This window comes from Oryza sativa, chromosome 3 (genome assembly GCF_034140825.1).
Source record: "Oryza sativa Japonica Group chromosome 3, ASM3414082v1".
NCBI classification, from domain to species: domain Eukaryota; kingdom Viridiplantae; phylum Streptophyta; class Magnoliopsida; order Poales; family Poaceae; genus Oryza; species Oryza sativa.
In genome coordinates, this window is record NC_089037.1 from 18,674,645 (window position 1) to 18,700,909 (window position 26,265).

At 46.2% G+C, this 26,265-nt stretch overlaps 1 protein-coding gene and 1 pseudogene across 1 annotated transcript; one reads left to right on the forward strand and one right to left on the reverse strand.

The window, feature by feature from the left end:
- LOC136355648 (uncharacterized) lies at positions 1-6,265 on the forward strand (annotated as a pseudogene).
- Positions 6,266-20,933: 14,668 nt separating this feature from the next.
- LOC9269685 (protein SHORT-ROOT 2) lies at positions 20,934-23,535 on the reverse strand. Its single transcript, NM_001424863.1, has one exon. It carries the CDS (start codon positions 23,209-23,211, stop codon positions 21,400-21,402), a length of 1,812 nt encoding a protein of 603 aa, NP_001411792.1. The 5' UTR covers positions 23,212-23,535; the 3' UTR covers positions 20,934-21,399.
- Between the last annotated feature and the right edge of the window lie 2,730 nt (positions 23,536-26,265).

Genomic DNA, 26,265 nt, shown 5'->3' on the forward strand with positions numbered 1-26,265 from the left:
ATGGATAGATTGGTTCGGCTTCATTATGGTGGTTGTGTGGTAGATGAAAGTACCGGTGGAAGCAAATTTGAGGGAATGATTGTTAGACAGTTAGTGTTTCATGCGAAGCCAACATTTGAGGAGTTAATGTCTCGCATTAAGCATGAATTGGATTGGAGTGATGAGTCGGTTGGTATGCAAGGGAGATACGATGTGGGCGGCGGTGTCATGTCGCATAAGTTTATGTTAGACTTGAATGGAAAGATCGAATGGCAAACATATATAGATATAGTATTGGGGTCACATTTCAAAGCTCTTGAGGTGTTTGCATGGAAGAAAGAAGGTAGGAAAGGGAAGAAAGAACTTGTAGACTTGAACGAAAGTCCACTCATAGAATCACCCATTAGTTCTCACGAACTGTCGGAGAGGTGTAGTAGGAAGGAAGAATTAATTGAGGAAGACGTGGAGGTGGGCGAGGGAGTAAATGATATGGCGGATGTGGAGGTCAGGGAGGAAGTACATGGGGAGGAGAATGTCCCGGTAAGGGAGGAAGTACATGCAGAGGAGAATGTGCCGTTAAGGGAGGAAGTTAATGTGGAGGAGAATGTGCCGGTAAGAGAGGAAGGAGATATTGAGGATGGTCGGGAGGTAGGAGATGATGTGGAGTTGACTGAGGAAGAAGCGAATGCTAAGAATGTAAGTATGGGCCTAAGGGAGTTGGTTAGGCTGGAATTCTATACCCGAGAGGAGTGTGAGGAGGCTATGATACGCAGTGGATTGAACTCAGGCTGGTTGGAGTATGATACAGATGATGAATTGGATGAGTCCGCTTCCGACTCCGATGATGATCGTCCAGTGCGTAAGATGTCGGAGCATGAAAGGACTGTGTTTGAGAAATTGGTGGGTAGAAACTCGGAAATAACACAATTCTAGGATCTTACCAGATCTGGGCTAGCAATTGCTGATGGGGATCCACAATATGACGGTGCCTTCGAACCAATGTGTGATGAACCAAGGAAGGGGTTGGAGTTTCGATCGATGGATGATCTGAAAATATGGCTGCAGAGTTATTCTATCCGTGTCCACCGGCCGTACCATGTGAAGGAATCTAATGCGTCAGTAAAGTATACTGTGGCTTGTCTCGATCGCCATTGCAAATGGCAGATTAATGCAAGGAAGAGTGGAGGAGATAGGTGGCGGGTGACTAGGGTGGGCGAAGACCACACATGCTGTAGTGCGGAAGTAACCGGCAAGCATTTGCAACTTACTTCGAGGTTTATTGGAAATAGGTTACAGGCATTTGTGCGAGCTGAACCAACTTTGTCTCCAGCAGCGATTGTCGAGGCAGTTGAGCAAATATGGTACTATCGGCCTACGTATGGCAAAGCATGGCGTGCTAAGCAAGTTGCTATGAAGGTCATTTGGGGAGATTGGGACGAGGCGTATGTTCGCTTGCCTACACTGATGCATGCCATCAAAGAAAAGAACCCTACCATGCATTTCCGTGTTGAGGCTCACCCCGAGAAGTCAAGGATGGTGGAGGGAGTACAAAGGTGAGTATTTGGATGTGCATATTGGATATTTGGCCAGTCCATAGAAGCATTCAAGCACTTGAGGCCGGTGCTAGCAATTGATGGCACTTTCTTAACCGGTAAATACCAAGGTACATTGCTCACGGCAATAGGGGTCGACGCAGGGTTACATCTTGTTCCCTTGGCGTTTGCTCTGGCAGAGAAGGAGAATACATCCAACTGGGAGTGGTTCATCAACATGTTGAGACACAAGCTGATCAGTCCTAATAGAGAAGTGTATATAATTTCTGATAGACACCCTGGCATTTTGAACTCCATCAACCACAGCATGCCTCATCACCTTACCATTCACCACAGGTGGTGCATGAGGCACTTCTGTGCTAACTTCTACACAGCTGGAGCTACGACGGATCAGATGAAAGATCTTGAGCGAATCTGTCAAATAAATGAGAAAGCATTGTTCCTAGATGAGATAAAACGCCTCTTGGGTGTGGTCGGAGAGAGGCCAAAGAAGTGGCTAGAAGACCATATGGCACTTAAGGTCAAATGGGCAAGAGCATTTGATACCAACGGGCGTCGCCACAGCATCATGACTAGTAATATGGCCGAGAGTTTCAATAATGTCTTGAGAGGCATTTGGAAACTGCCGGTTACAGCTATTGTGGCATACACATTTTCGAAGTGCAATAGTTGGTTTGTTGATAGACATAAAGAGGCAACTGTAGATATCCTGAGTGGAAAGAAGTGGCCCACAAAAGTTAAGGACATATTTGAGGAGGAACAAAGACGAACTTTGGGGCAAAGAACAGCATGTTTCGATTTCCCTTCGATGAAGTATGAGGTTAGCGAGCAAGGCGGAGTTACGGCGGCTGGGGTGCAATGGGGTGGACGTCACTACGTCGTGGTTGTGAGAGATAACACATGCAGTTGTCAGTTCCCTCAGCTCCATCACTTGCCATGCTCCCACATGATAACCGTTTGTAAGTTGCGAGGTTTGGATGTGGAGGTGGCCCCCCGAATGTGTTATGATGCTTCCAATAGAGCTGTGCAGGACACGTACTCCCCTAGGTTTGAACCTTACCTAGATCCATCGCAGTGGCCAAGTTATGATGGAGAGTTCTTCGTTTCGGACTTGTCATTGAAGAACAACACTCGGGGAAGAAGAAGGACAAGAAGGTTCAAGAACGACATGGACAAAGCGTACAAAGGTTCAGGCAACCGCTGGTCACAAAAGCCAAACAATACAAATTCAGAGCCGGTCATGCAAAATAGATGTTCGCTGTGCCACGAACTAGGCCATAAGAAAACTAGGTGCCCGAAGCGAGACAAGTCTAAGGATCGACCGAAAAAGTGCCGTAGGACCGGGGGAGGTGGTGAGGGTAGCACACAGGTTGGATTGGATCACATTCATATTTTTTAATGTTGTAAATTTAGTTTGTATTACATTTGTTAAGTTGTTATTTTGGCTTCAATGTTTACTTTCTATTGTTCTCCTTTCCGTTCTCATTGTGATTTTTCCATTTAATTTCATTGCAATTACTGATGATTCCATTTTCATTTACAGGATGGAGCACTTTCCGGGGTTGGAGGATTTCTACGAGGAGAAGCACTGGGCTCCCCAGATTGTGAGCGGAGAGGTTAGCATCAACAATATTCCATTTGTTTTCACAACCCTTGTATATGTCATATTGTCGCTAACTATATGTAATTATGTTTGTCTACTGATGCAGCGCCTGAAGACCCTTCGAGTCAGAGGTCACACGACACACATACTGTTCGACGACCGGTACGTCCCGTACTTATGGTGGGCGAAGCTCTTGGCGTTCATGACCATGGCGCAGCGACCGGTGCCTCTGTACAACACCGCTGCTCTGACGGCCCTCGTGGACCGGTGGCGTCCAGAGACACACACCGCTGCTCTGACGGTCACTCTAAAGTACGTCGCCATGATCTTGGGTCTTCCTATCCGGGGTCAGGCGGTCACAGGTGACACAGCGTCAGGGAACTAGAGGCAGAGGGTCGATGAGTACCTTGGCGTGGAGCCTCCAGTGGCACCTGACGGTCAGAGGCAGATGAAGACTTCAGGGGTTCCTTTAAGTTGGTTGCGTGCCAACTTCGGTCAGTGTCCCACCGAGGCAGACGAGGCCACGGTGCAGCGATACTGTAGGGCGTACATCCTGTACATCTTCGGCAATATTCTGTTCCCTGACTCCAGTGGAGACATGGCCTCTTGGATGTGGCTTCCGTTACTCGCGGACTGGGACGAGGCTGGTACCTTCAGCTGGGGGTCTGCTGCCCTAGCCTGGCTGTACCGGCAACTATGTGATGCCTGCCGAAGGCAAGGCGGGGAAGCGAACCTAGCAGGCTGTGTTTGGTTGATACAGGTTAGTTCACGCATGTTCTGTTTTGTAACATTTCAATTTCTTGCTTAAAAGTTGTAAAATAACGTATGTGACGCAGGTTTGGATGTGGACGAGGCTTCCTGTTGGTCGGCCCATGTGGAGGACCCATCAGGTTTGGCCGCATCAGGATGCCGACCGACATCCCACTGTAGCTCACATGTGGGAATTGGTCCCATCTCCAGTACTAGGCCGCAGGAATTTGGCCTATTACCACTACACAAATGAGATGGACTACCTACAGCCAGAACTTGTAAGGAAATCACCGTTCTATCGCACATGAAAATATTTTCTTACTATATAGTACTAAATGTGATTCAATGTTTTTTTATTGTTGTTGCTGCAGGTGGTATGGATGCCATATGAGGCACAAGAAGTGCTCGAGCTGGAACTAAATCCCATGTGCCATATAGAGGATGCGTTGAAGACCCTTTGGTGCCCACTGATCTGCTTCTATGCAGTGGAGTTCCAGATGTGCAACCGCGTGATGCGGCAGTTCGGGAGGCTTCAAACAATCCCGCACCGTTTCTCCACAAGTATCGACTTACACAAGTTAGTAATTTTGGTTAAGAATTTTTTTTGCATGCAGAGTTATTTTCATGTCAACATTTCTGACATATTCGAGATTGATATTTTGCATATGTGTGGGGTGGACCGTCGGAAGAACAAGAAGGTCACTGATTGGGCCTATTACCATTAAGATCATATCACACAATGGGAGAAGTTCGAGGAGAATGCAGTACCAGACCAGGGTCAGCACAACAGGGCGGAGTTCGACGCGTACTTGGCGTGGCTCCACAGGACCTACCGTCTTGTCCTACGTCTGGCCTGGATGCTAGCCGACATAGCGAACGACCCCGAGGATGTGGAGGAGCAGAACGAGTACGACACTCATACCCGTGAAGGTAGCACAGTCGAGACGGGACCTGTTCGCGACAGAGTGGTTAGTTCTAGCACTCTTTGGTGGTATGCAAGCTCTCCCATAAATGTTGTGACTTACTTCATTTCAAACTTGCAGGCTCGAGAGCTCTTGCGGACCGTCAACGACGCGGGAGTGGTGCTAGGCACGGCTCCTGGCTCGGAAGGAGAGGGCGGCACCCTTCGCAACGCCCTATAGGTACTCGTTGAAATAAGAGATGAAACTACATTGTTTTTTCCAAAAGCGATAACTCAATAGGGATTATTTTTCATTCAGAGACTACGGCAGCAATGTCGGAAGTTGGCAGCAAGGCTCGGCTGCAGGTCAACTGATGTGGTCGAATATGCTCATGCCCACCAAGAGGGGGATGAAGAAGAGGAGGCGGATGACGAGGAGGGCGAGCAAGACAAGGAGGCGGAGGAAGAAGGGGATGAGGAGGAAGAAGAGGAGGCGGATGAGCTCGGTCCCTCGCAGCTGCAGGACGCACCATAGCCGGATCTCTCGCAACCCGGTCCGTCTCGACCACGACGCAGGCGGGCTCCTTCGCAGGACTGGAGGTACACCCCCGATGTGCCTCGTGCTCGCACTAGAGGTAGGAGGAGGTGAGTGCATGGTTCGTTGGATGGATGGATGGACTTTATGCATGGTTCGATCAATGGACTACGACTTTTGCTCGTTGTGTATGGATGGATGGATGGAATGTTTTTATTTCTTATATGTATGGACTTAATGTATGCATGGATTGATGGATTCTCTGAATGTATGGAATGAGGTTGGACTTGATGTATGGATGTATGGATATAGCCTGTGATGTGAATAAATTACTGCCTGGATGTGTGGTTGTGTTAAGCAGGACTGGGCAGAGAGCTGTGCTGCTTATTACAGCAGGTCTAGAACCTCAGCGCTAGGCAAAATGGCGCTGACATACTCCAGGCCTGCGCCAGATGCCTTGGCGCTGAGCTCCTAGCCCAGCCATCCAGAAGGCTTGCTGGGCTGGGCCATGGCCGAGCTGGCTAAGTCCAACCTCAGCGCCAGGTGCCTTGGCGCTGAGGTTCCCAGGGCCAGCGCCATTATGGCTGGCGCTGACATCCCAGCCCGCAAGCCATCCAGAAGGCTTGCTGGGCTGGGTCATGGCCGAGCCGGCTAAGTCCAACCTCAGCGCCAGGTGGGCGCCGAGGTGCCCAGGGCCAGCGCCATTATGGCTGGCGCTGACGTCCCAGCCCGCAAGCCATCCAGAAGGCTTGCTGGGCTGGGCTATGGCCGAGCTTGCTAAGTCCCATCTCAGTGCCAGGGTGCGTGGCGCTGATGTACCTAGTCTCAGTGCCATTTCTGTTGGCGCTGAGGTACCCCCCCGCCAGCCAGACAGACGGCCTGCTGGGTCGGGACTCGGCCGAAAAGGCTAAGTGCCACCTCAGCGCCGAAGCGGATGGCGTTGAGGATGGCCAGCTCAGAGCCGATGCGTTTGGCGCTGAGGTAGCTGCCACGTCAGCTGGGGGATCGGCCCGGCCGCCACGGTGGCACGAGGTCAGCGCCACGTCCCGCCTAACCTCAACGCCAATGCGCTTGGCGCTGAGCCGACGGCCTATTTTTGGTTGAAGTTTTTGGCAGGGGTTAGTTTCAAAATAAGTTTTTGAAAAGGGTCAATTGGTCAAAAAAACGGTTGTTTTGGCCTCCTAGAATCTCCTACAACAGACACTACGCCAGTCCATGTTACCACTGACGGTCCTAAACCAATATATCTGACGGGTAGGGGCCCTTGTCAGAGATGAGTGGTCAGTGATGACTCCACCTCATCTCTGACGGGCTAAGACCTGTAAGTGGTATGAGACTCCAATGACTAGTGATAATTAGTACTCGTCACAAATGAATATACCACTCATTAGACATGAGATACATCTCAAATAGGATCAAGCAGTGAACCCGTCAGTCCGTCATAGGTGTCGAAAATCACCCCAAAAAATGCAACAATGGTTGCAACAACAAAAAAAATCACAGATCCGGTGGCTGGCACTCAGGGGATGGAGGATGCGGTGCCTGGCGGTCATAGGCGGAAACCGGCGCACGGGGATGGAGGAGACCGCGCCCAACAATCGGATCCATGTCCTCTGACACTGCTGGAGAAACCCTCTTTAACCCCGGTTTGTAACCCGGCCCCTTTAGTCCCGGGTTGCAAACAGGGACTAAGAATACGGAACTAAAGATCGCTATTTTTAATCCCGGTACCTGGGAGTAAAGATGCATCTTTACGGGACTAAAGACGCAACCATCTTTAGGGTTTTTTTTATTTTTTTCCTCCTTCGTTTTTCTTCTTTTTTTTCCTCCTTTCATATTGATTCACAGCACAGATATCACAAATTCATTCACAAAATCACAAATTCATTCACAACACATCATCACAAATTTATTCATAGAAACATTCACAAACACATTCACATATACTTTCACAAATCAACAACATCCACAAATCATCAAAAAATCAAGAAAAACTCAAACAAATCAAAATCCACATCGTCGTGTGCCACCCGGCCACCGGCCAGCCTCCCATCCTGCCGTTGGCTGGCCACCCATCCCGCCGCCTCCCCTCCAGCTGGATCTGGATGGGGGGAGGGTGAGGCCGCCGCCCCGCGCCGGGCCGCCACTGGCCGGCCTCCCATCCTGCTGCTTGCTTGAGGGGAGGGGAGGAGGGGGAGGAGAGGGGAGGGACCGGAGGAGAGGGGAGGAGGAGATGGGGTGAGGGAAGAAGGAAGGGGAGGATGGGAGGAGGAGAGAAGGAGATAAGGATGGAGGATGGGAAAGGAGAATGAGATAAGGATGGAGAGAGAGCCGGACTTGCAAGCGTGCGCGGCTTAATGCTTTTTTTCCCGGTTGTTTAACAACCGAGACTAAAGATAGTAGAGGGGTCTGACACCGCCTGCCATTTATTGAACCAGGACTAAAGATCAAAAAGTACCCATGGGCTTTTGAACCGGGACGAAAAATGATTTTTAGTCATGATTTTTTGAGCAACTAGGATTATTGTGGTTTTTTCCCAACCCATGAAAAATGGTTTCACCAGTAGTGCGACCTCACAAAGGATGGATCTGGCACCTGATGGTCAGGGATGGAGGTGGCGGTGGACGGAGCATGGGGGTAGAAGGAGACAACGCTCGGTGGCCGGATCTGCGTCCCCCAACCTTGTGGATGGTGGATCCGACGCCCAGTGGTCGGAGGTGGTGACAGGCACACATGGTTGAAGCCTTGAAGGAGACAGCGCCCGACGACCGGATCTGTGTCGCCCGACCTAGTGGAGGACGAATCCAGCGCCCGGCGGTCGAAGGCGACGACAGGTGGCCGGATTCGGCGCCCGACAGATGGGGATGGAGGTGGCGATGGCGCTCGGAGGTTGGGCGTGGAGGAGGCGGTGGACGACGGTAGGGTGCGAAAGAGCTGGCGGCCGACAGTAGAGGGCGAAGGAGGAGGCGCTTGCATTGGGGTGGAGTTCGTGTGCAGAGGGGAGGAATGAAGAACCAAAGAAGTGGATAAGGGCGAGAGTAGAGGAGGGTCTCAGTAGATGAAGCGATTTACTTTTTCTCGAATAACCTTTGACGGGTAGAAACATTTAATACCTATCATAGATGAGATGACAACCTTAGCTCTGACGGGTGCAAACTTAACACCCGTCACAAATAAGAGGTCACCTGTGACATGCCTATATATGGTCCTGTTAGAGGTGTCCTTTATCGAGTTTACATATAAGCATGTCACAAATGAGGCCTTACATGTGACGGGTCATATCTAAGTGTCATATGGAATCGGCTCTAGCTCAGTCCGTGAAAGATGAGGTCATTACTGACGAGGCACTTTGACCCATCACAGATGCATTGTCCCATATAAGCGATCTGGCATAGTGAGAGATCACCAGACTTAGCAAACGGTAACAGTCTATAAACAGTAAGACGATGAAGCTTTTAATTTGCCTAGACAATCCTAGCAAATAAATCAGCATAACTTACACTCTCAATCTTAGACTATTCTTAGCCAAATGATCAGATACTCAAGAACTCCCACTTAGGTTCTTAAGTTGCTCATGGACTCCAAAGCCAACTGAGAAAGTCTAATTGTGCATTCTATACTACACTTTCCCAGCTTCTACTCTCTTGCTTTTCACATGCATATGCTTCCCGAACTGCTAAACGATACATTTATGTTTCTTTAAAAGATCATATTAATATATTTTTTAAGTTTTCAACTAATATTTCCTCCACCCTAAAATAAGTTTATTTTTATTCATTCCACGCATACCAATACAAAATCAAAAAGACCAGAATACCCTCACTTTATCAATATTCAATTAATCTTCACTTAATCTACTCCCAATGTATTTATCTCCTGCTTTCATAAACTCTAATAAATGATTACGCAAAAAATAACTTATTTGGGACAAATGGGAGGGGAAAAAGAACTTATTCTAAGATGGAGGGTGTACTTAATTAATCATGAGCTAATTCGTTGCTTTGTTATCCGTGTCAAGGGGTAAGGGTTCCTAACCCTAATCCTAAGAGCATGTACAATAGCAGGATATTAGCCAACTGTAAATATATTTTAATGAGATAAAAGATGAGAGAGAAGAGCAGCGGGCTACAGATCTGTAGCCAGCTGCAGCGCGAACTCCAAGATGCAATGTGTGTATGATAGGTGGGACCATATATTAATAGTATAGTAAGCAACTATTGTATGAATTGGCTATTAAATTGGCTATAAATGAATTGGAGCTAGTAGTGGGCTATACTATTAAACTTGCTCTAAGAAAAGAACACAACCTAAGAAACCATCCTATCTTTGCACTCTATATGATACATTCCATTCGGTACTAGTTGCTATATCTTATGATTGGAGGACTACATAACATGGTCTAGACCACGTATTGTTCGATCAGACTGTTTATAGGGCGGATAATCTGTCCTTCACTGGATTTGCTCGATTCCAATAAGTTGATTTCTGGTTACGAAGCTAGTTCTACTTCATACGTTAAGCACGCACGGGCTTATGCTAGATGCCTAGATGCATCTGTTTTGGCATATCATTGGTAGCCAAGCAGGCAGGTGTATGCAACAAAGGTGGAATATGTATTGAAGGGACCGATTTGACATGATTTGATTTGATTTGATTTGAAGGGGAATAGATCTCGAATTCCCCACTCACTATCGATAGAATGAAGGCTGGAAAAGAGAATGTGGTAGCAGCAGTAGTAGGGGCATCTTGTCATCATGTCCAATGCTTGTGCGCGCGGATCGATCGGAGCGCCTGCAGGGCATGCATGATTTGATTTTTTTTTTAGCACGCGCGCGTTCCGGCGCTAGTCGCTACTCCACCTAGTTTAACTTTATATTGTTCCCTCCATTCCCAACTTTTTGCTCAATCGAGATTCATCGTAATCCCGTTATTGATTTTTGGGGAAACAGGGACAATACAAACACTACCACTGGGATAACTCATCTATAACGAACGGAAAGCCTCGTCAGTGTCGGATAGAGTACCATCATGAACCAAAGGTCACTGATACGAAAAGTTATCTGTATCAGGTTCCTTGCCGTCACGGATGATAATCATCTATATCGGGCCAATGTTTAAACTGATTTACAAACGGGACAGTATAGCATATGGTAACAATATATTAATCAACCTGCCAAAATAGTTACTGGTCCGTTTATTAATATATGTAAAACTATATTATTAGTAGATTTATCATGAAAACTCCTTCCGCATTACTTTTCTAACCGTATAACTATATATATTTGATGAAAGAGTTTTAATTCATGATAAATCTATACTATATAATTTCACAGTATAACTTTTCTGATATTTTTACATCTATTAACGATTTAAGATTTGAACAATTAACTAAATGCATTCTATTTAGGGATGGCAACGGGTCGGGTCGAGTACGGGTAGAGCAAAACCATGCCCGGCCCGAGACCCACGTACCCGTGCCCGACTCATGCCCGCAAAGCCTATCGGGCAAAATCCCATGCCCGTCGGGCATGGGTATGCCGACGGGTATCCACTGGGCTTACCTGTTGTGCATCGCGTCGCCAACAACCGCTGCGCCGCTGGTCACTGCCCGTGCGCCGCCATGTCGTCGGCCGCCGCCCGTGCCGCCTGCACCGTCGGAGGATGTTGCCATCGCGTCACCATGCCGCCAGCTGCCGGGCTATGGTGGAGCAAGAGGTTGGCGACCACGAGGAAGCGGAGCTCGACGGCCGCCGCTGCTAGCGCGCCGCGCCGTCGCCTCTGATCCAGCCGACGCCGCCGCTAGTGCGCCTCACCGCTGCCTCAGATCCAGCCGCCGCCGCCGCTAGTGCGCCACGCCGTTGCTAGCGTGCCACGCCGTCGCCTCAGATCCAATCGCCGCCGCCGCTAGATTGCCTCGCCACCGCCTCAGATCCAGCCGCCGCCGCCGCTAGCGCGCCACGCCGTCGCCTCAGAGGAAGCCGACAGCCGCCGCCGCCTTGAAGTGTAGGGAGGGAGTGGAGGATATTAGGTTAGGGTTTTGTTGTTGATAGTTATATATATGTAATGGGTCAAATGGGCCAATATGAAAGAGTATGAAAAATAAAAAGATGGGCCAAAATTAGTACTAATTCTTATATCGGGTCGGGTATGGATTATCCACGGGTAAAATTTGATACCCAGTTTATGCCCACTAAGCTTTCGGGTTTCGGGCGGGCGTGCCCATGGGCAAAAATTTATGCCCATGCCCATGTCGGGCCGGGTATCCGCGGATACCGGACCCGTGGGCAAAATTGCGATACCTAATTCTATTCATGAAAAAAAAGGAGAGAGTAGTGCTCAGTCAATGCAACCACATTGTGGCTCGAAACACCAGACTGTTAATTTTCAAATTAAGAGGCATATCTCAAGGCCTCATCAATTATTTGAATGACCACCGCATCGAAATGTAGAGCACAATCAGCTGATGCGTTGTCACTGCAATAGATCTGGGCTTCTTTCACGGATTCCCTATAACGAACAGGGAAATATCTATGACGAATTAATTTCGTTGCAAGGTCATCATAGAAGGTAATACCAGATGGAGCTTCTGTGACCGCGCCGTTTTATCACAAGGTCATCAAAGAGCACGAGAATTTTACTAATTCTTGACGAAATTAGACTGAAACCGTTGTACTGTATGAGGAAGTAGTCCATAATGAGAGGGAATTACATGGTAGGCATGGCCTGTGCAAAGGTGAATGTAGGACTACGTTGGTGGGTGAAAAAGGAGGATGGAAGAGGACCATATATATGCATGTGTAACAAGCACAACGAATAGATGGATGGATGCAAAATGCATATATATGTATGGCTCTGACCTAAAAAGGAGCTCCCACTAGATCTCTCTTGTGCTGGTCCAGCATGCATATATGCAAGCTTAGCTAGCCCACCTGGGCACCAATGCGACCAGCCAACCATTGCATGTATTGCTTTTGCTACCTAGTGGGAGATGGAATCCCCCAGGCCCCCTGCACTTGAGCATTACGAAAGAGGAATGGCTTTCCCAAGAGCAAACAACATCCAAAAAAGAAAAAAAAATCAATTGTGCATCATATCAAAGAGGAACCATTTCTTGTACGATCTTTTTTTTTTAATTTGGCAGAAATTCTGAGACTTACATATGAGTTTGTATGCTCTGCCAGCAGGTGGCTAGGAAGATTTTTTTTTCATAGTTTTTAGGAACATAAATTGGGGTCATCAATTAGTTCTGTCCCTCCATGTCTCCAAGAATGATTTTGAACATTTTGAAAACAAAAAACTTCTGCAATGGTATACGGTAGAAACAGGTGATAAAACTTAATTAGTGGTACGTAATTAAGGAATAGATAAAATAATATACCCTTCGTCTTAGAAAAAACCATCTTCTAGCTATGAGTTTAGATATAAGCTGAAGTTGGTTTTTTTTCTAACACAGATGATGTACAATGTAAAATGGTCGAACAAGAAGAAATCACATGGTTACAAATTAAATACCTTTCTAGAAAAAAAAATCCAGGGCCAAGTAATTTAATAAAAGGCAAGCATGTAATTTTATATCTGTACAACTAATTAGGACAGTAATGAGTACATAAAGTAATCAAATTAAGTTGCATCACCATCGGTTAGTACGTAGCTAGATTCATTTGCAGACCGAAATTTGAAGCCAACTTGCTAGCTGCTGCTGTTGCTGTGTGTACCTACATGGCTACATAACCTGTTGCTATCAAAAGGTGAACTTTTGCATATGTTGGACATGCCGTGGTTGGGCCCAACCAAAGCCCCCAATATATATTCGAACCAGGAGCAGCTTTTTGTTAGTGATTCTATGTCAGCATCATCCTTTTAGACTCCCTTTTGACACGAACTAATCCTCGATATGATCTTGTTAATTAGTGTGAGAGAGGATAAGCAATTCCACATTTTCCACTCCACCAGGCACCAGTGGCCTTTCATATTGAGTACCGTGGCCTGCGTCAGCACCGAGACTTCTCGTGAGCGTAGAAAAATGATTCGATCGACTTACCAGTGGTACAACATTAATATTTAGAACAAGATTTTAGTAAAAATTTTTTTAAAGATAAAAAAGCTTTATTGATATTAGATAATCACTCTAAAATCATCCACGGTCTCTTAATAGCTAAGATGCATAAATATATCGTTATTACATAAGAAAAAAAAAGAACGACCCAACTATACGAAAATCATGCCGCTGCGATATACAACCATAAATGCAACATTCTTGAAATAACCATAAACGCCCCCTAAAACAACGCCTAATAAAAAGTGAATGACACATCATGCTCGAATCAACTAAGATTAGACTATAGATTTTCATTAAAATTCTATAAACTCTAGACAATGCCTTCAAGATGTTCATTCATGTGTTGTCTTAGGATGTTCCTTTGGCCTTAGTTGCCTTAGGATGTACATCTTGAAGGCATCGTTGTCTTGGGATGTTGCTTAGGCCTTAGTTGTCTTAGGATATTGCTTTGGCCTTAGTTGCCTTCACAGAGATCGTTGTCTTAGGATGCCTTCAAGATATAAACTCTAGACAATGCCTCCAAGATATAAATCCAGGGTTAAATACTTTAGGTACAAGCAACTAAGGCCAGACTTAGGATTTAACATACTCCAGAGTCAAGGAATTAGCAACAAGCACCACCTAAACGAAGCCCCCAAGTATTGTTGCCCCCTCGTTCCAAGACAGTTCAACCATACTTTCCAAATTTAGCACAATCGCAATTGCCCACGCACATCACTTCTTGCAACCTTTTGTATACACGATCCCTATGGAGATAATGTCTCAGAAAGTCAAAAGGCACAGTGGCACACACCCAAAATCCATAGGGTTGATCTTAATATGGATGAGATGTTGATGTAAGCGATACCTTGAATCGAAGCCAAACTGACATTGGTCTACAGGTAGATCTGGACGTCCTTGCCTCGTTGTGAGAAGTACCTGCTAGAGAGACCATCATCTCCATGGGAAGAGAAGAAGGCCACCATCAACAGATTGTAGGAAATTAAACCACTCTGCAGGCAGGGCACACCAAAGAAGCATCGGCCATCACCCGCATCAACTTGTTGAGCCTCGATGCTGGCATAGCCCAAAGCGGTTACTCCCTTCTATTGCAACGAATGAGGATGCCCATGCTGGCCCTTCCGCTTGCAGCCTGTCCGACTGCCTCCATACTCACCGGCTGTCACAACGATCCACCGAGGTTCTATGATGGTTGGCTGTCCCTGCCACCACAGGTTGCCACGTGCGAACCTTCCCTTGGTGAATCTAATTTTGACCATCAATTTTATATTAGAATAGGTTGCAACAAGTTTATGATATTATGATAATCATTTCATTGGAAATTCTAGGCATACTATTTTTAATTCTAGGAACCAGGAGCAACCTTTTCTCTTAAAAATAAGCTAACCTTTTCCCTTAACATCACATATGTTTACCATTCTTTGCAGGCCGGGGTTAGACAACTTGGACTGCCATGCTGGCTTTTGTGCTACAAAATTGTGCAATTTGCGGCCACAAATTATGAGAATGGATCTAAGGGCTTCCACCACCGAAGCCCTTGCCATCGAATACCAAAATACGAAATTATTATTTTTGAACCCGCACTTCCAATACCTGCCAATTGCATAAACAAATTATTGCACTGATTTTTTTATCTCGCACGATGCAATACTCAATTGCTGTGCCATACCGATTGATCTTATTGATGCTCCACCAGCTGCTGCTTGGTGGCTTGGGCTTTAAGCAGGGATGAAGTCCATGTGACCTAGTCCAAAGCAACCATTGGTAATTGTATGTGTTGTTATGTGGAAAATTAGGCTTGTCAAAAGTCCATGGTGAAACTTTGGGTAATAAAGGGGGCCCAAAGTGAAGTTTACTAAAAAAAAAACTATGGATAAACTAAACCTTTATATATATATTATCCTCTTTATGCTATAAAATAGTCCAAATTAATTACCCCCTAAACTATTGCGATGGTCCGAATTACCCACTTGAACAACAAACCAGACATTTCTCCCCTCAACTTCTCAAGCTAGACAAATAAACCCCCTGTGCCAATACAATCCTGTTTTGATCCTATGTGGCAATTGAAAGGACCTTGATGTCGCCTAGAGGGGGGGTGAATAGGAGTTCCTAAAAATTATCACAACTTCATAGCATATTAGAGTGATGAGAACTTTCGATTCAAATCGGAACTTCCGGTATGGGATTGGAAGTTCCGGTCTCAATCGAAAAGTTCGGCGGATAACAGAATAAACATTAGCTATGAACTTGTAGCTCAAACAAACAAAATGTATATGAATCAAAAGGTGACAAATAAGGTATCTAAGCAAGATATAAAGTCGCCAACTAAATCAATTAAGCATGCAAGTAGATCGGGTAAAAACAAGCTCAAGCACAATATGAGAGAATGCAAGAAAGGGCAAAGCAAGAGGGGAGACGCGCGATTTGTTTCCCGAAGTTCGGATCCACAGATCCTACGTCTCCGTTGAGGAGCCACAAGGGCCGGGCCTATTTCAACCCTTTCCTCACAAGGTTGCACAAATGCACTCCTCGGTTTCACTCTTGATTTCTTTCCTTGCGGAGGTGAAATCGAAGCCTTCACAAACTTTCCGTGGCACACCACAACCTTGGGTGCTCACTGGCAATGCCTAGCCGTCTAGGAGACCTTAGTCCCCAAGAGTAACAAAACACAATCGAAGATTTGCTTGCTATGAACTCGAGTGCTTAAAGTATGGAGTGAACCTCACTAGCTCTCAACTTCTCAATCACTCAACCCAACTCTTTCCCCTTCTCAAATCCCTCTCACAAAGAGGCACCACAAAGGATGGAGTGAAGCTCACTAGCTCTCAACTCCTCACTCTCTTAACCCAACTCTTTTCCCTTCTCAAATCCCCCTCACAAAGAGGCACCACAAAGGATGGGAAATGGGGATGGCTATTTGGCTTTGGATGTGTCTAATACTTCCCAAGAGCAGCAGCCACTCAAAGGAGGGGTGGAGAAGTTTATATACCCGAGCCCCTCAAAAACTAGCCGTTGGAGGCCAAGACTGTAATTTTCGGAGTTTCCGAAAAGCATTTTCGGACAAGTCCGATAACTTACAGAAGCAAATCTCAGATTCGCAGCCACTTCCGGAATGTCCGAAAATTTTCGGATAAATCCGAAAATTTTTTGGAGTTTCCGAAAAGCACAGAGTAAAACAACTATAACTTTTCGCTCGGGAGTCTATTTTTAATGAACTTGGACTCTATGGAAAGCTCACTCAAAGGACTACCCAACTCAACCAAAAACAAGGTCTAAAACTACTCAAAAGATAGGTTAAAGCTTGGGTTTCTCTCAAGGTAGCACTATGATAGGTCACTTTGAGCACCGAGACATACACAAACACCTCGACGTTGCATCCCTCTTAATAGTACGGCATTCCTAAACTCAAATGTAAATAAGAAGATAATTATACCATTAGGAATGTATTTTTTTCATCTTTCTTTCATTGTCTTGAGGGACGCCAATGCCGATACCGTTTTACCATATATTCTTCAAATGATTGATGCTTATCCTATACAAGAATAGAAGGAATTTATCAAGTAGGCATTAAAATAAAAATATACCTTCATCATCTCCATGTTATCAATGTAAAGAGACTAAACAAGATATGGCTCAAACAAAACATTAGTCTCACATGTATATTGTTATTCACATGAAAAATATTATATATGAACACATCAATATGTACATGGAGAGAAAGAGTGATACATATATAGTTTGATCTCTATGCATTTCATCCTTGTGATTTAGGAACACCATCAATGAACGTTTCTCTCTTTACTCATATAAAGTCCGGAAATCACCTCTCACATATTCCACTTTCATATCCATATGAGACTAGTAGACAAAGAAATGCTTATAACAATGTTAGTCTCATGTAATTGGATTTGTCATTAATCACCAAAACCAAATTAATGGCACTTGAACTTTCAGCAATAAAATCCACCTTTCATCCTATATGACAGTGGGGCCCAACTGACGTCCTCTATCTTCCACATGCAAGTTAGAGAGAGAGAGAGAGAGAGAGAGAGAGAGGGGTGCAACCTTTTCCTCCAAATCCATCTTCATGTTCTCCCGTTCTGCGGTGCAACAATGGTGGCGATAACACCCGGAAGCGCCAACCCTCCCAAATGTAACTAGCTATCCATCTACTCCTCCTCCTGCTGCTACTTGGAGTATATGATTTGTTTATGTTCCGGATGAAAAAAACCAACCAAAATACCGATCAATTTGCAGCCTTATGGTGAACCTGGGCAATGACAATAAAGCAACATGAGTACCGCGCTGAGCCTCATCCTCACCACCAACTCCCACCCCTGTGACACCCACCAACGAACCGCTGAGCCCAAGATGCTCTGGGCCTGGGGTAGGATTAACCCTAGGAGCTTTGACAACCGTGCCATCTAGGGTAAACCCATGCTGAGCTCAAGGAGAAGCTCACCAGGTCTCGCAAGAAGAAAGCGTGCCACACTGCTGACCCTATCGATCTCCATTGTCATGACATCCCAGAGCGGTGTGCGGTGGCCAAGCGGTCCTCTCGGGCAGCATGGAGGAGGTTGGAGGAAGCCGGCGGAAGGATAACTGACGTAGATCTGTGATGACGGCCTGACGGCGAGGCCAATGATGGTGTGGGTAATGGAAGCATGTGAGACCATGGCGCTCTTCTCTGTTTCCTTTAGTAGCTGCCACCATGGTCGCCCAGAGCATGAGCTCCACCTCTGGTGGCTGCCTCCATTAATTCCCAAAGAGATGTCGAGAGCAAGCTAGAGTTCTACCAAAAGCTACCATCTTCACCAAGCTACCCAAGGGGAGCTCGAGATCCGCTGCTAGCCTCCGTCTCCAACAACCACCTCCATGGATCTCCCCCCTCTCCGTGTTACAGAGCAACCGCATGAGACAGGTAGATAGATAGAGTGAGGGTTGTTGGCCCATCATTTTGTTTTTGTATTTTTCTAACTGGACTGCCACATGTGCACTCTGTAGGTCTCAAACCACTTCGAATTGAGTTAGTTTCTTTTTTTGAGGGGTGGGAGGGGTTGTGGTTTAGTTTATTTGTTCAGATTGAGGAACTTGGGTTGTCAAATGTCTGTTTTGTTCTTAGAGGGGTAATCTGGACAGTCGCAATAGTTTAGAACCATAATTCAGACCTTCTCCAGAAATTAAAGTCTAAACAACTTTTTTTTAACAATTAGCTACATATAATCCAAACTGGAGTACTAAGGGCGCTTTCTTTTCAAAGGGTACTTATAATGAGGTTTCACTAAGGTCCACGAACTTGTAAAACGTGCATCAAAATCTCTAAACTTGGTTTATTATATCATCTTGGTTCAAAGTCTCGTTTGACCATGATCTTACCTATGTGGCATGTCACGTGGACGATGACATGGTGCATTTTTTACTTTTTATTTTTATGTTTTTTCTTCCTTCTTCCTCTCTCCAACAAGTGGTAGCAACGGTGACGATGGTGGGCAATGGTGATACTGGTGGCTGGCTGGAAGAATCCTTAACAGGGCTGCCACCGCCGATGGCTCTGCTTGCCAGAGAGAGGAAGTAGAGAGAAAAAAAGAGAAAGAAGGGAGAAGAAAATAAAAATATGTCATGTCATCGTCACTACTTTTTGCATGTGGCCGAAATCAGTCTTCTCAGGCGAACGACCATTCCGCTGGTCCGCCTGGAAAGATCATTTTCCCAGGCGGCATGGAGCATGACTCACCGCTTGGGAAAAGAGGGAGGGTCCACCTGCGAAAATTTAGATCGGCCGCCTAGGAAAATATATGCCACATTTGAATTTTCCCGCCAAATTTTTTATTAATATTTTTTTATCAATAATGTTGCAATTAATTAATTAATTAATTAATTAATGCATAAATAATATGTGGAACTAACAAACATGCTATGTAGACAAGATCATGGTTAAACGAGATTTTTGACCGGGATGATACAATAAAGTAAGTTTAATAAAGCAAGTTTAGGGATCTCGACACACGTTTTACAAGTTCGTAGACACAGGTGAAACCTCGTTTAAAGTTTAAGGGCCGCTGATGCAATTTACTCTAAAATTAATGTGATTGATTGTAGGAGAGTTTTTAATTGGTACAAAGAAATAGATAGATATATACCTGCAATGTATATGAAGTCCTAAATATTATATTGTGCAACTTGTGGGATGCATGTATGCAGAACTCCATTCTCACATCTCACTGCATCACCTAATCCTAATTATCCTACAGATATGAGGCATTCCCTTCACCATGTCTCTTCTTATTCTTCGAAACATATATAATCCTATAGTGTCCTATAATGTTTCTGAACTAGTGTGATGGCGTACTTCCTGTACTTAAAATAAGTTAATTGCAGGTTTGAAGCGAATGATCTTAATATATATGCCTAATTGTGTTAGTTGTATATTCTTCTAAACACTACAGAAGTTTAAGCAGTAAGATTAGTGAACAAATTCTCTCGATCGGAGCAATATTTAAGCTAGCTTTCGGTATATCCTTTCCAATTTATTCAAAGATCCTCGACATATACCAGAACAAATACGTACACATGTTCCAAATTTCCAGTGAATGAAACAAAAGTTAAACAGGCAATGATTCACTATCTGCTTTCACAGGTATATGTGTATTTGTTAGTGTATGGAAGCAATTGATTAAGAATACATGGTGCCATTTGTCATGCAACAAGTTAATCGATCGATTATTAATTTTATGGCAGCTGCAAGGAAACAAATCACACTTATACGCTAATTTGTGTTTGCCTTCTTTTATGTACTTTCATGTATAGAAAGTTAACTCATTAAATTATGAACTCCATTGTGTGTCGATCAGTATTGATCAAGAATATAAAACCATCTTCTAGCAAACCTGTTTTGTAGTACTGTTTTTCTCCGTTTCTTGTTTTATCTTTTGACTTAGATGTGTCGCTTTACTTCTGCAGACGGCCGGCACGTACACGAGCGAATTAATAATTTCTGCTTTACATATACACGCGGTATATATATCGATATATACGTTGTTAATTACTACCTCTGTTTTTTATTATATAATGGCATTAACCCTTTTTACATACGTTTGACTATTCATCTTTTTCTTTAAATTTTTTGTGTAAATATAAAAGATTTAGGTTTAAGTCATGCTTAAAGAATATTTGATGATAAATCAAGTTACAATAAAATAAATAATAATTACATAAATTTTGAAAAAAAAAATAATGGTCAAACGTATATAAAAAATCAATGGCATCATATATATTATTAAAAACCGAAAGGAATAATTCGAAAGCAGTAATAATATAGAATAGGACGATCGACGTGCAAAAGTCGTCCATTTCGATCGATACCTTTGCAGATCGATTTTGTCTTGACTCACTAAGCGTCATCTGATGAGCCAAACATATCAGATGAAGCGACATATCTCTACAGCAAACGAGCTATCTGCTAGGAGTTGCACGCATCAGTCCAAACCAACGACATGCAAGCAAGCTAGCTACACATATCGAACCATGCATCAAGTACGTCAGATTCAGTGTTAACCGGTAAAACAAATAAACTATTAGTAGCTCCTATACAAGTCATGGAATATTCAGATCTACAAATAAATCACCTGAGGATCGATATATCTACTAGCTAGCTAAAATTAAATTGAACACACCTGAATTCACAAAGTTAATAATCAGAGGAAGCATCTAATAATTAATAAACATGTAATGCAAGAACAATAAATGCCAATTAATTCCTCCAAATTAATTTTCTAGTAATAACTGGTGATTGATTAACTTAATCCATCTGATGTGTTTTGCTACCTCCTCTCCCTACTACACACGTACGTTGCTGGCTGAAAAACCCTAAGTACGTACACGCGCGCGCTGCTTCCTCTTCCCATTCAACCCGCACGTGCGATATGCATGATCCATATTGTGTATTGCATGCACGATGCATCGCAGGCTCGATGATTTGCAGCAATGGCGGATTTGGACTTGTTGGATCGATCGATCTCATGGCTTCCACGCGCTCGCCCACACGACAGGCTGCTCCTTCCACGCAAGGAACGCTCCGGCAGCAGCGGCGCCGGCGGCGTCGTCCGTGGCACCGCCGGCGTCCCGCATCGACCAGCCCTCCTTGTACCGCCGGAGAAGCGACCGCACGTCGTCGGCGACGTCCTCGCTGAATGCCGCCGGCGAGAACCCCGCCGACCGCATGCGCCGCGCCCACGACGCGGCGGTCTCCCGGCGCTCGGCGGACTGGGAGGCCGGGCATGACACGAGGTCGACGATGGCACGGCCGACCGCCCTCTCCAGTGACAGCCTCTCGTTGCTTGTCTTGGGGAAGCTCTCCTCCAGCGAGTCCATGTACGCCGAGAAGAAGCGGAGGCCCTCGCCGAACACCTTGACGAACGCGGCGTCGGTGTCGGCCTCCGACGACGCGTCCGCCTCCGGCGCCGCCAGGTCGGCCTCCTCCTCCACGACGGTGACCACGCGCGGCTCCAGGCGCCGGAGCGACGCCACGAACGCGTCGCGCCCCCGCGCGACCCCGCGCAGCGCGTTTACGCAGTTGACGGCGAGCGCGGCGGTGGCGCCGCCCTCGCGGAGGTCCAGCGCGGCGAGGTCGAGGTCGGCCAGGTCCCCCGAGTGGTGCACGGCGCGGAAGCTGAACGGGACGCCCATCAGCCGCGCGAACTTCTCGAGGCGCTGCCCGATCTCCCGCATCACGCGCTGCGCGGCCGCCGACGGCGCCGCCGTGGGCACGACGGTGGTGATGGACAGGTGCGGCGTGTCGTCCGAGGACCGGGTGGCCAGCGCCTCCAGGAGGGTCGGCCACTGCGTGCAGAACGTGTTGCTCAGGTCGAGGATGTGCAGCCGCGTCGGCGGCGTCGACGATGAAGACGACGAGGAGGAGGAGGCGGCGGCGCCCGCCGCCGCGGCCTCCAGGAACGACTCGAGTATGGCGCCGTTGGCGGCGACGTGCCCGAACGGCGTCCACGGGCTGAGCTCCTGGAACTTGAGCGCCGTGCGGCGCGTGGAGTCGAACGACGCGTTCCGGTCCGACGCGGTGGCGAGCGTCCGCAGCGTGCGCGGGCCGGAGGTGGTGAGCCGCGCGAAGAGGCCCTGCAGGAAGTAGGAGGCCAGCTTCTGGTCGACGTCGCCGTACGGCGAGGCCAGCTCGTTGAGCATCCACATGAGCTGCTGCACGCGCTGGCTGTCGCGCCCCGCCACCGCGCGCGCGCACTCCATCAGCAGCTGCGCCGCCCACCTCCCCGACGACGACGGCGCTGCCCCGGCGCCGGCGCCAGCACCGGACGACGACGGAACGGCCGGAGAGCCGCCGAAGTCGAGGCTGATATCAACCTGCGGGAACGAGAAGTCCGCCGCCTCAAACAGCCCGTGCCCGCCCGCGGACGACGTCGTCGCCGACGGAGGAGGAGGCACCGGCGCCGACGACGGCGCGCCCGTTCCCGAGTGGAACTGGCGGGAGGAAGACGAGGAGGAGAAGTCTTCATCCATGTAAAACTGGTGGCCGTTGCCGCATTCTTCTAGGTACGCCGCCGGCTGCTGCTCCTCCGCGTAGTAGTACCCTCCGCCGCCGCCTCCACCACCCTGGTAATAGTAGTTGGTGTTGCTATTATTGTTGTAGTGGGAGTGGGAGTGGTGGTAGTAGGTGTGGTTGTGGGTGTGGTGGGAGGAGGGGGAGCTGGTGCTCCCTCGCGAGGAGGGGTACGACTTGTGCGGCTGGTCCGGCGGCGACGGTGAGGCCGCGTGCTGGTGGTGGTGATGGTGGTGGAGGCTAACCAACCTGAAGAGGGTATCCATCTAGACCTAAGACACCTGCAGTAGTAGTAGCCAACATATGGCCGGGGTGCAAACTGCAGTGCAGTGTAGTAGCTACTCACTGGCTACCACCATACAGCACAGCAGCTACTACAACAATCTTTCTCACCTCACTACACTGTCCTGCAACAACTGATCATCGATGGATGCAAAGGGGATCTAAACTAGCTAGTTGTGTTGTGTTTACCATGCAATGCAAATGAGTGAAATGGTGGTGACATGGGGTTATAAACATGCAAAGGGAAGCAAACCAACAATCTACTTGGCTTGCTACTTGTGATGTGAAATGGTAGGAGCACAGCTTGGTCAATTCTGAGGAGCCTGCTGGGCCGGCCCCCATCTATTATTCTTTTTATCCCACTGGCTCTCTCACCCTCTATCTGTCTCTCTGCTTTTTTTTTTGTGGGACCGAGGAGGGAGGGAAGAGTGCTGTTGTTATTGGGGGATTTTCTAGCAACCGCTTTTACTGGGTGCGAGAGAGAAAGAGGGGACTCTTCTCTTCTTTGCAGGTAGCGATCTCCTCTTATCGTGGCTTTGGCTCCTTCAGCTTTGGTAAAGGGATAAAGTGGTGACAGTAGGATTATGCACGACAGACACACAGACAGACATATACTAGCCGGCACTAATACGTATACGGACGACTAGAAGCATTTGAAAATTCTTCCTTGTCGCTATCTGCCTCTCCTTATGCCCTTGGTATATATTATTTTTACAATTGAGACACGACCTCTTTCGGTTGATCTCCATATTACCTAAAGAGCCACGGTAAGCGCTAACAGTACTTTCTACATTTTTTCATATCTATCCGGTGCCTATAAGTGAAGAGCAAGTTTAGTATGGCCAGCTATGGGCTCTAAATCATCTATAGTTAATTCTAATAGTCAAGTCATATAATGGTTAGCTATAAACATATACTACACAATTAATACCTAGTCCCATCTATCATACACATGTCACTGGTGGAGAAACCATCCTTCGTCGGTCGGCCGAATTCCACAATAGTCCCGGTTGCAATAAAAACCAGGGCTAAAGATGATCTTTAGTCCCGGTTAAAAAGGGTAACGGCCATATTTGATCTTTAGTCCCGGTTGGTAAGATCATCTTTAGTCCTGGTTCAAATGCTGTCAGGGCTTGTCAGGCCCCCCTGGGATCTTTAGTCCCGGTTGGTTACGCTGAGACTAAAGATCCCGGGGATCTTTAGCCCCGGTTCATAACACTAACCGGGACTAAAGTCCCACCCCTATATATATGTCTTCTTCCTCCTCCAGCTGCCCGAGCAAGCTTCAAAATTTCTTCAAAAAAGAGGGGAGGTCATGCCAAAATTTCTAGTGAATTTATTTTGGTGATTATATACAAATCGGAGGTGCCTAAAAGGTTAGCAACTTCATCCTCCAATGTTTTTTTTGTCATATTACATTTGGAGCTATGTTTTGCACACTTTTTTGTCTCCAAAATTTAGTTGTAAGTTGATGAGAGAGAAAATTTGTGTGGGGGAAGAAAGAATATATAGAAATTTAGTTTATTTGCTAAAGAAGGTTTTTATAAAATAGTTGAGAAGGAAAAATATAGTGAAAGTTAATCTTAAATAATAGAAAACAAACTAAAATGAAAATTAAAAGAAGTACAACACATTAATATTAGTTTAAAACTTTAGAAATAGTAAATAAGAATTATTTGGTGTAATATTTTATAATTTTTGTATGAATAATGATATGTCATTATTGTATGACTGTTGAAAGAGTTTGTAATTATTTTAAAACTGTCATTATTGTACGAATAATTATTTGTGTACGATTTTTTTTCATCTCATGTAGATGGATCGGCAATGGATGTACGCTAACCGGCGGTCCAAAGAGTTTATTGACGGCGTGCATTATTTTTTGAGAGTGGCCAAAGCTAACAGGCATAAGGGTTTTATTTGTTATCCATGCAATAAGTGTAAGAATCATAAGGAGTATTCTGCATCCAGGACTATTCATTTCCACTTGTTTGAGTCGGGCTTCATGCCAAGCTATAACTGTTGGACATCCCACGGAGAGCAAGGGGTTGAAATGGAAGAAGATGAAGTGGAAGACGACAATATTCCGGACTTTGCTCAGTACGCTGGATTTGAAGGAAATCAAACGGGCGAGGAGGAAAGGGATGCTGATGGTAACGACATTGCGGATGATCTTGGTTAGATGTTGCAGGATGCTAAGGAGGACTGCGAAAGTGAAAAGGGGGCCTATAAATTGGACAAGATGTTAGAGGACCACAGAATGTCGTTGTACCCAGGTTGCGAGCAGGGGCACAAAAAGTTAGATACAACTATAGAGTTCTTGCAATGGAAGGCAAAAAATGGTGTTAGTGACAAGGCATTTGGCGATTTATTGAGACTCGTCAAGAACATTCTTCCGGAGGGAAACAAATTGCCCGAGACAACGTACGAGGCTAAGAAGATAGTCTGCCCTCTAGGGCTGGAAGTTCAGAAGATTCACGCATGTCCGAATGATTGTATCCTATATCGCGGTGAGGAGTACGAGAACCTAGAAGCATGCCCTGTTTGTAAAGCACTACGATACAAGATTAGACGAGACGATCCAGGAGAAGTTGATGGGCAGCTAACAAAGAAGAGAATTCCTGCTAAGGTGATGTGGTATTTCCCTATAATACCACGGCTAAGGCGTTTGTTCAGGAACAAGGGGAATGATAGAATGATGCGATGGCACGCTGAAGAGCGTCAACAGGACGGGATGCTGAGACACCCCGCCGATGGTTCGCAGTGGCGAAACATCGACAGAAAATTTAAAGACTTTGGAAAGGACGCACGAAACATATGGTTTGGTTTAAGTACGGATGGCATGAATCCTTTTTTAGAGATGAGCAGCGGCCATAGCACTTGGCCCGTTACGATGTGTATCTACAACCTTCCCCGTTGGCTATGCATGAAGAGGAAGTACATAATGATACCGATTATTATTCAAGGCCTCAAGCAACCTGGTAATGATATCGATGTGTACCTAAGACCACTGGTCGAAGATCTTAAACTGTTGTGGA

Bases quoted from the DNA above. Each gene is read 5' to 3' on its own strand.
- LOC9269685 (NM_001424863.1), bottom strand. From the start codon at position 23,211: ATGGATACCCTCTTCAGGTTGGTTAGCCTCCACCACCATCACCACCAC.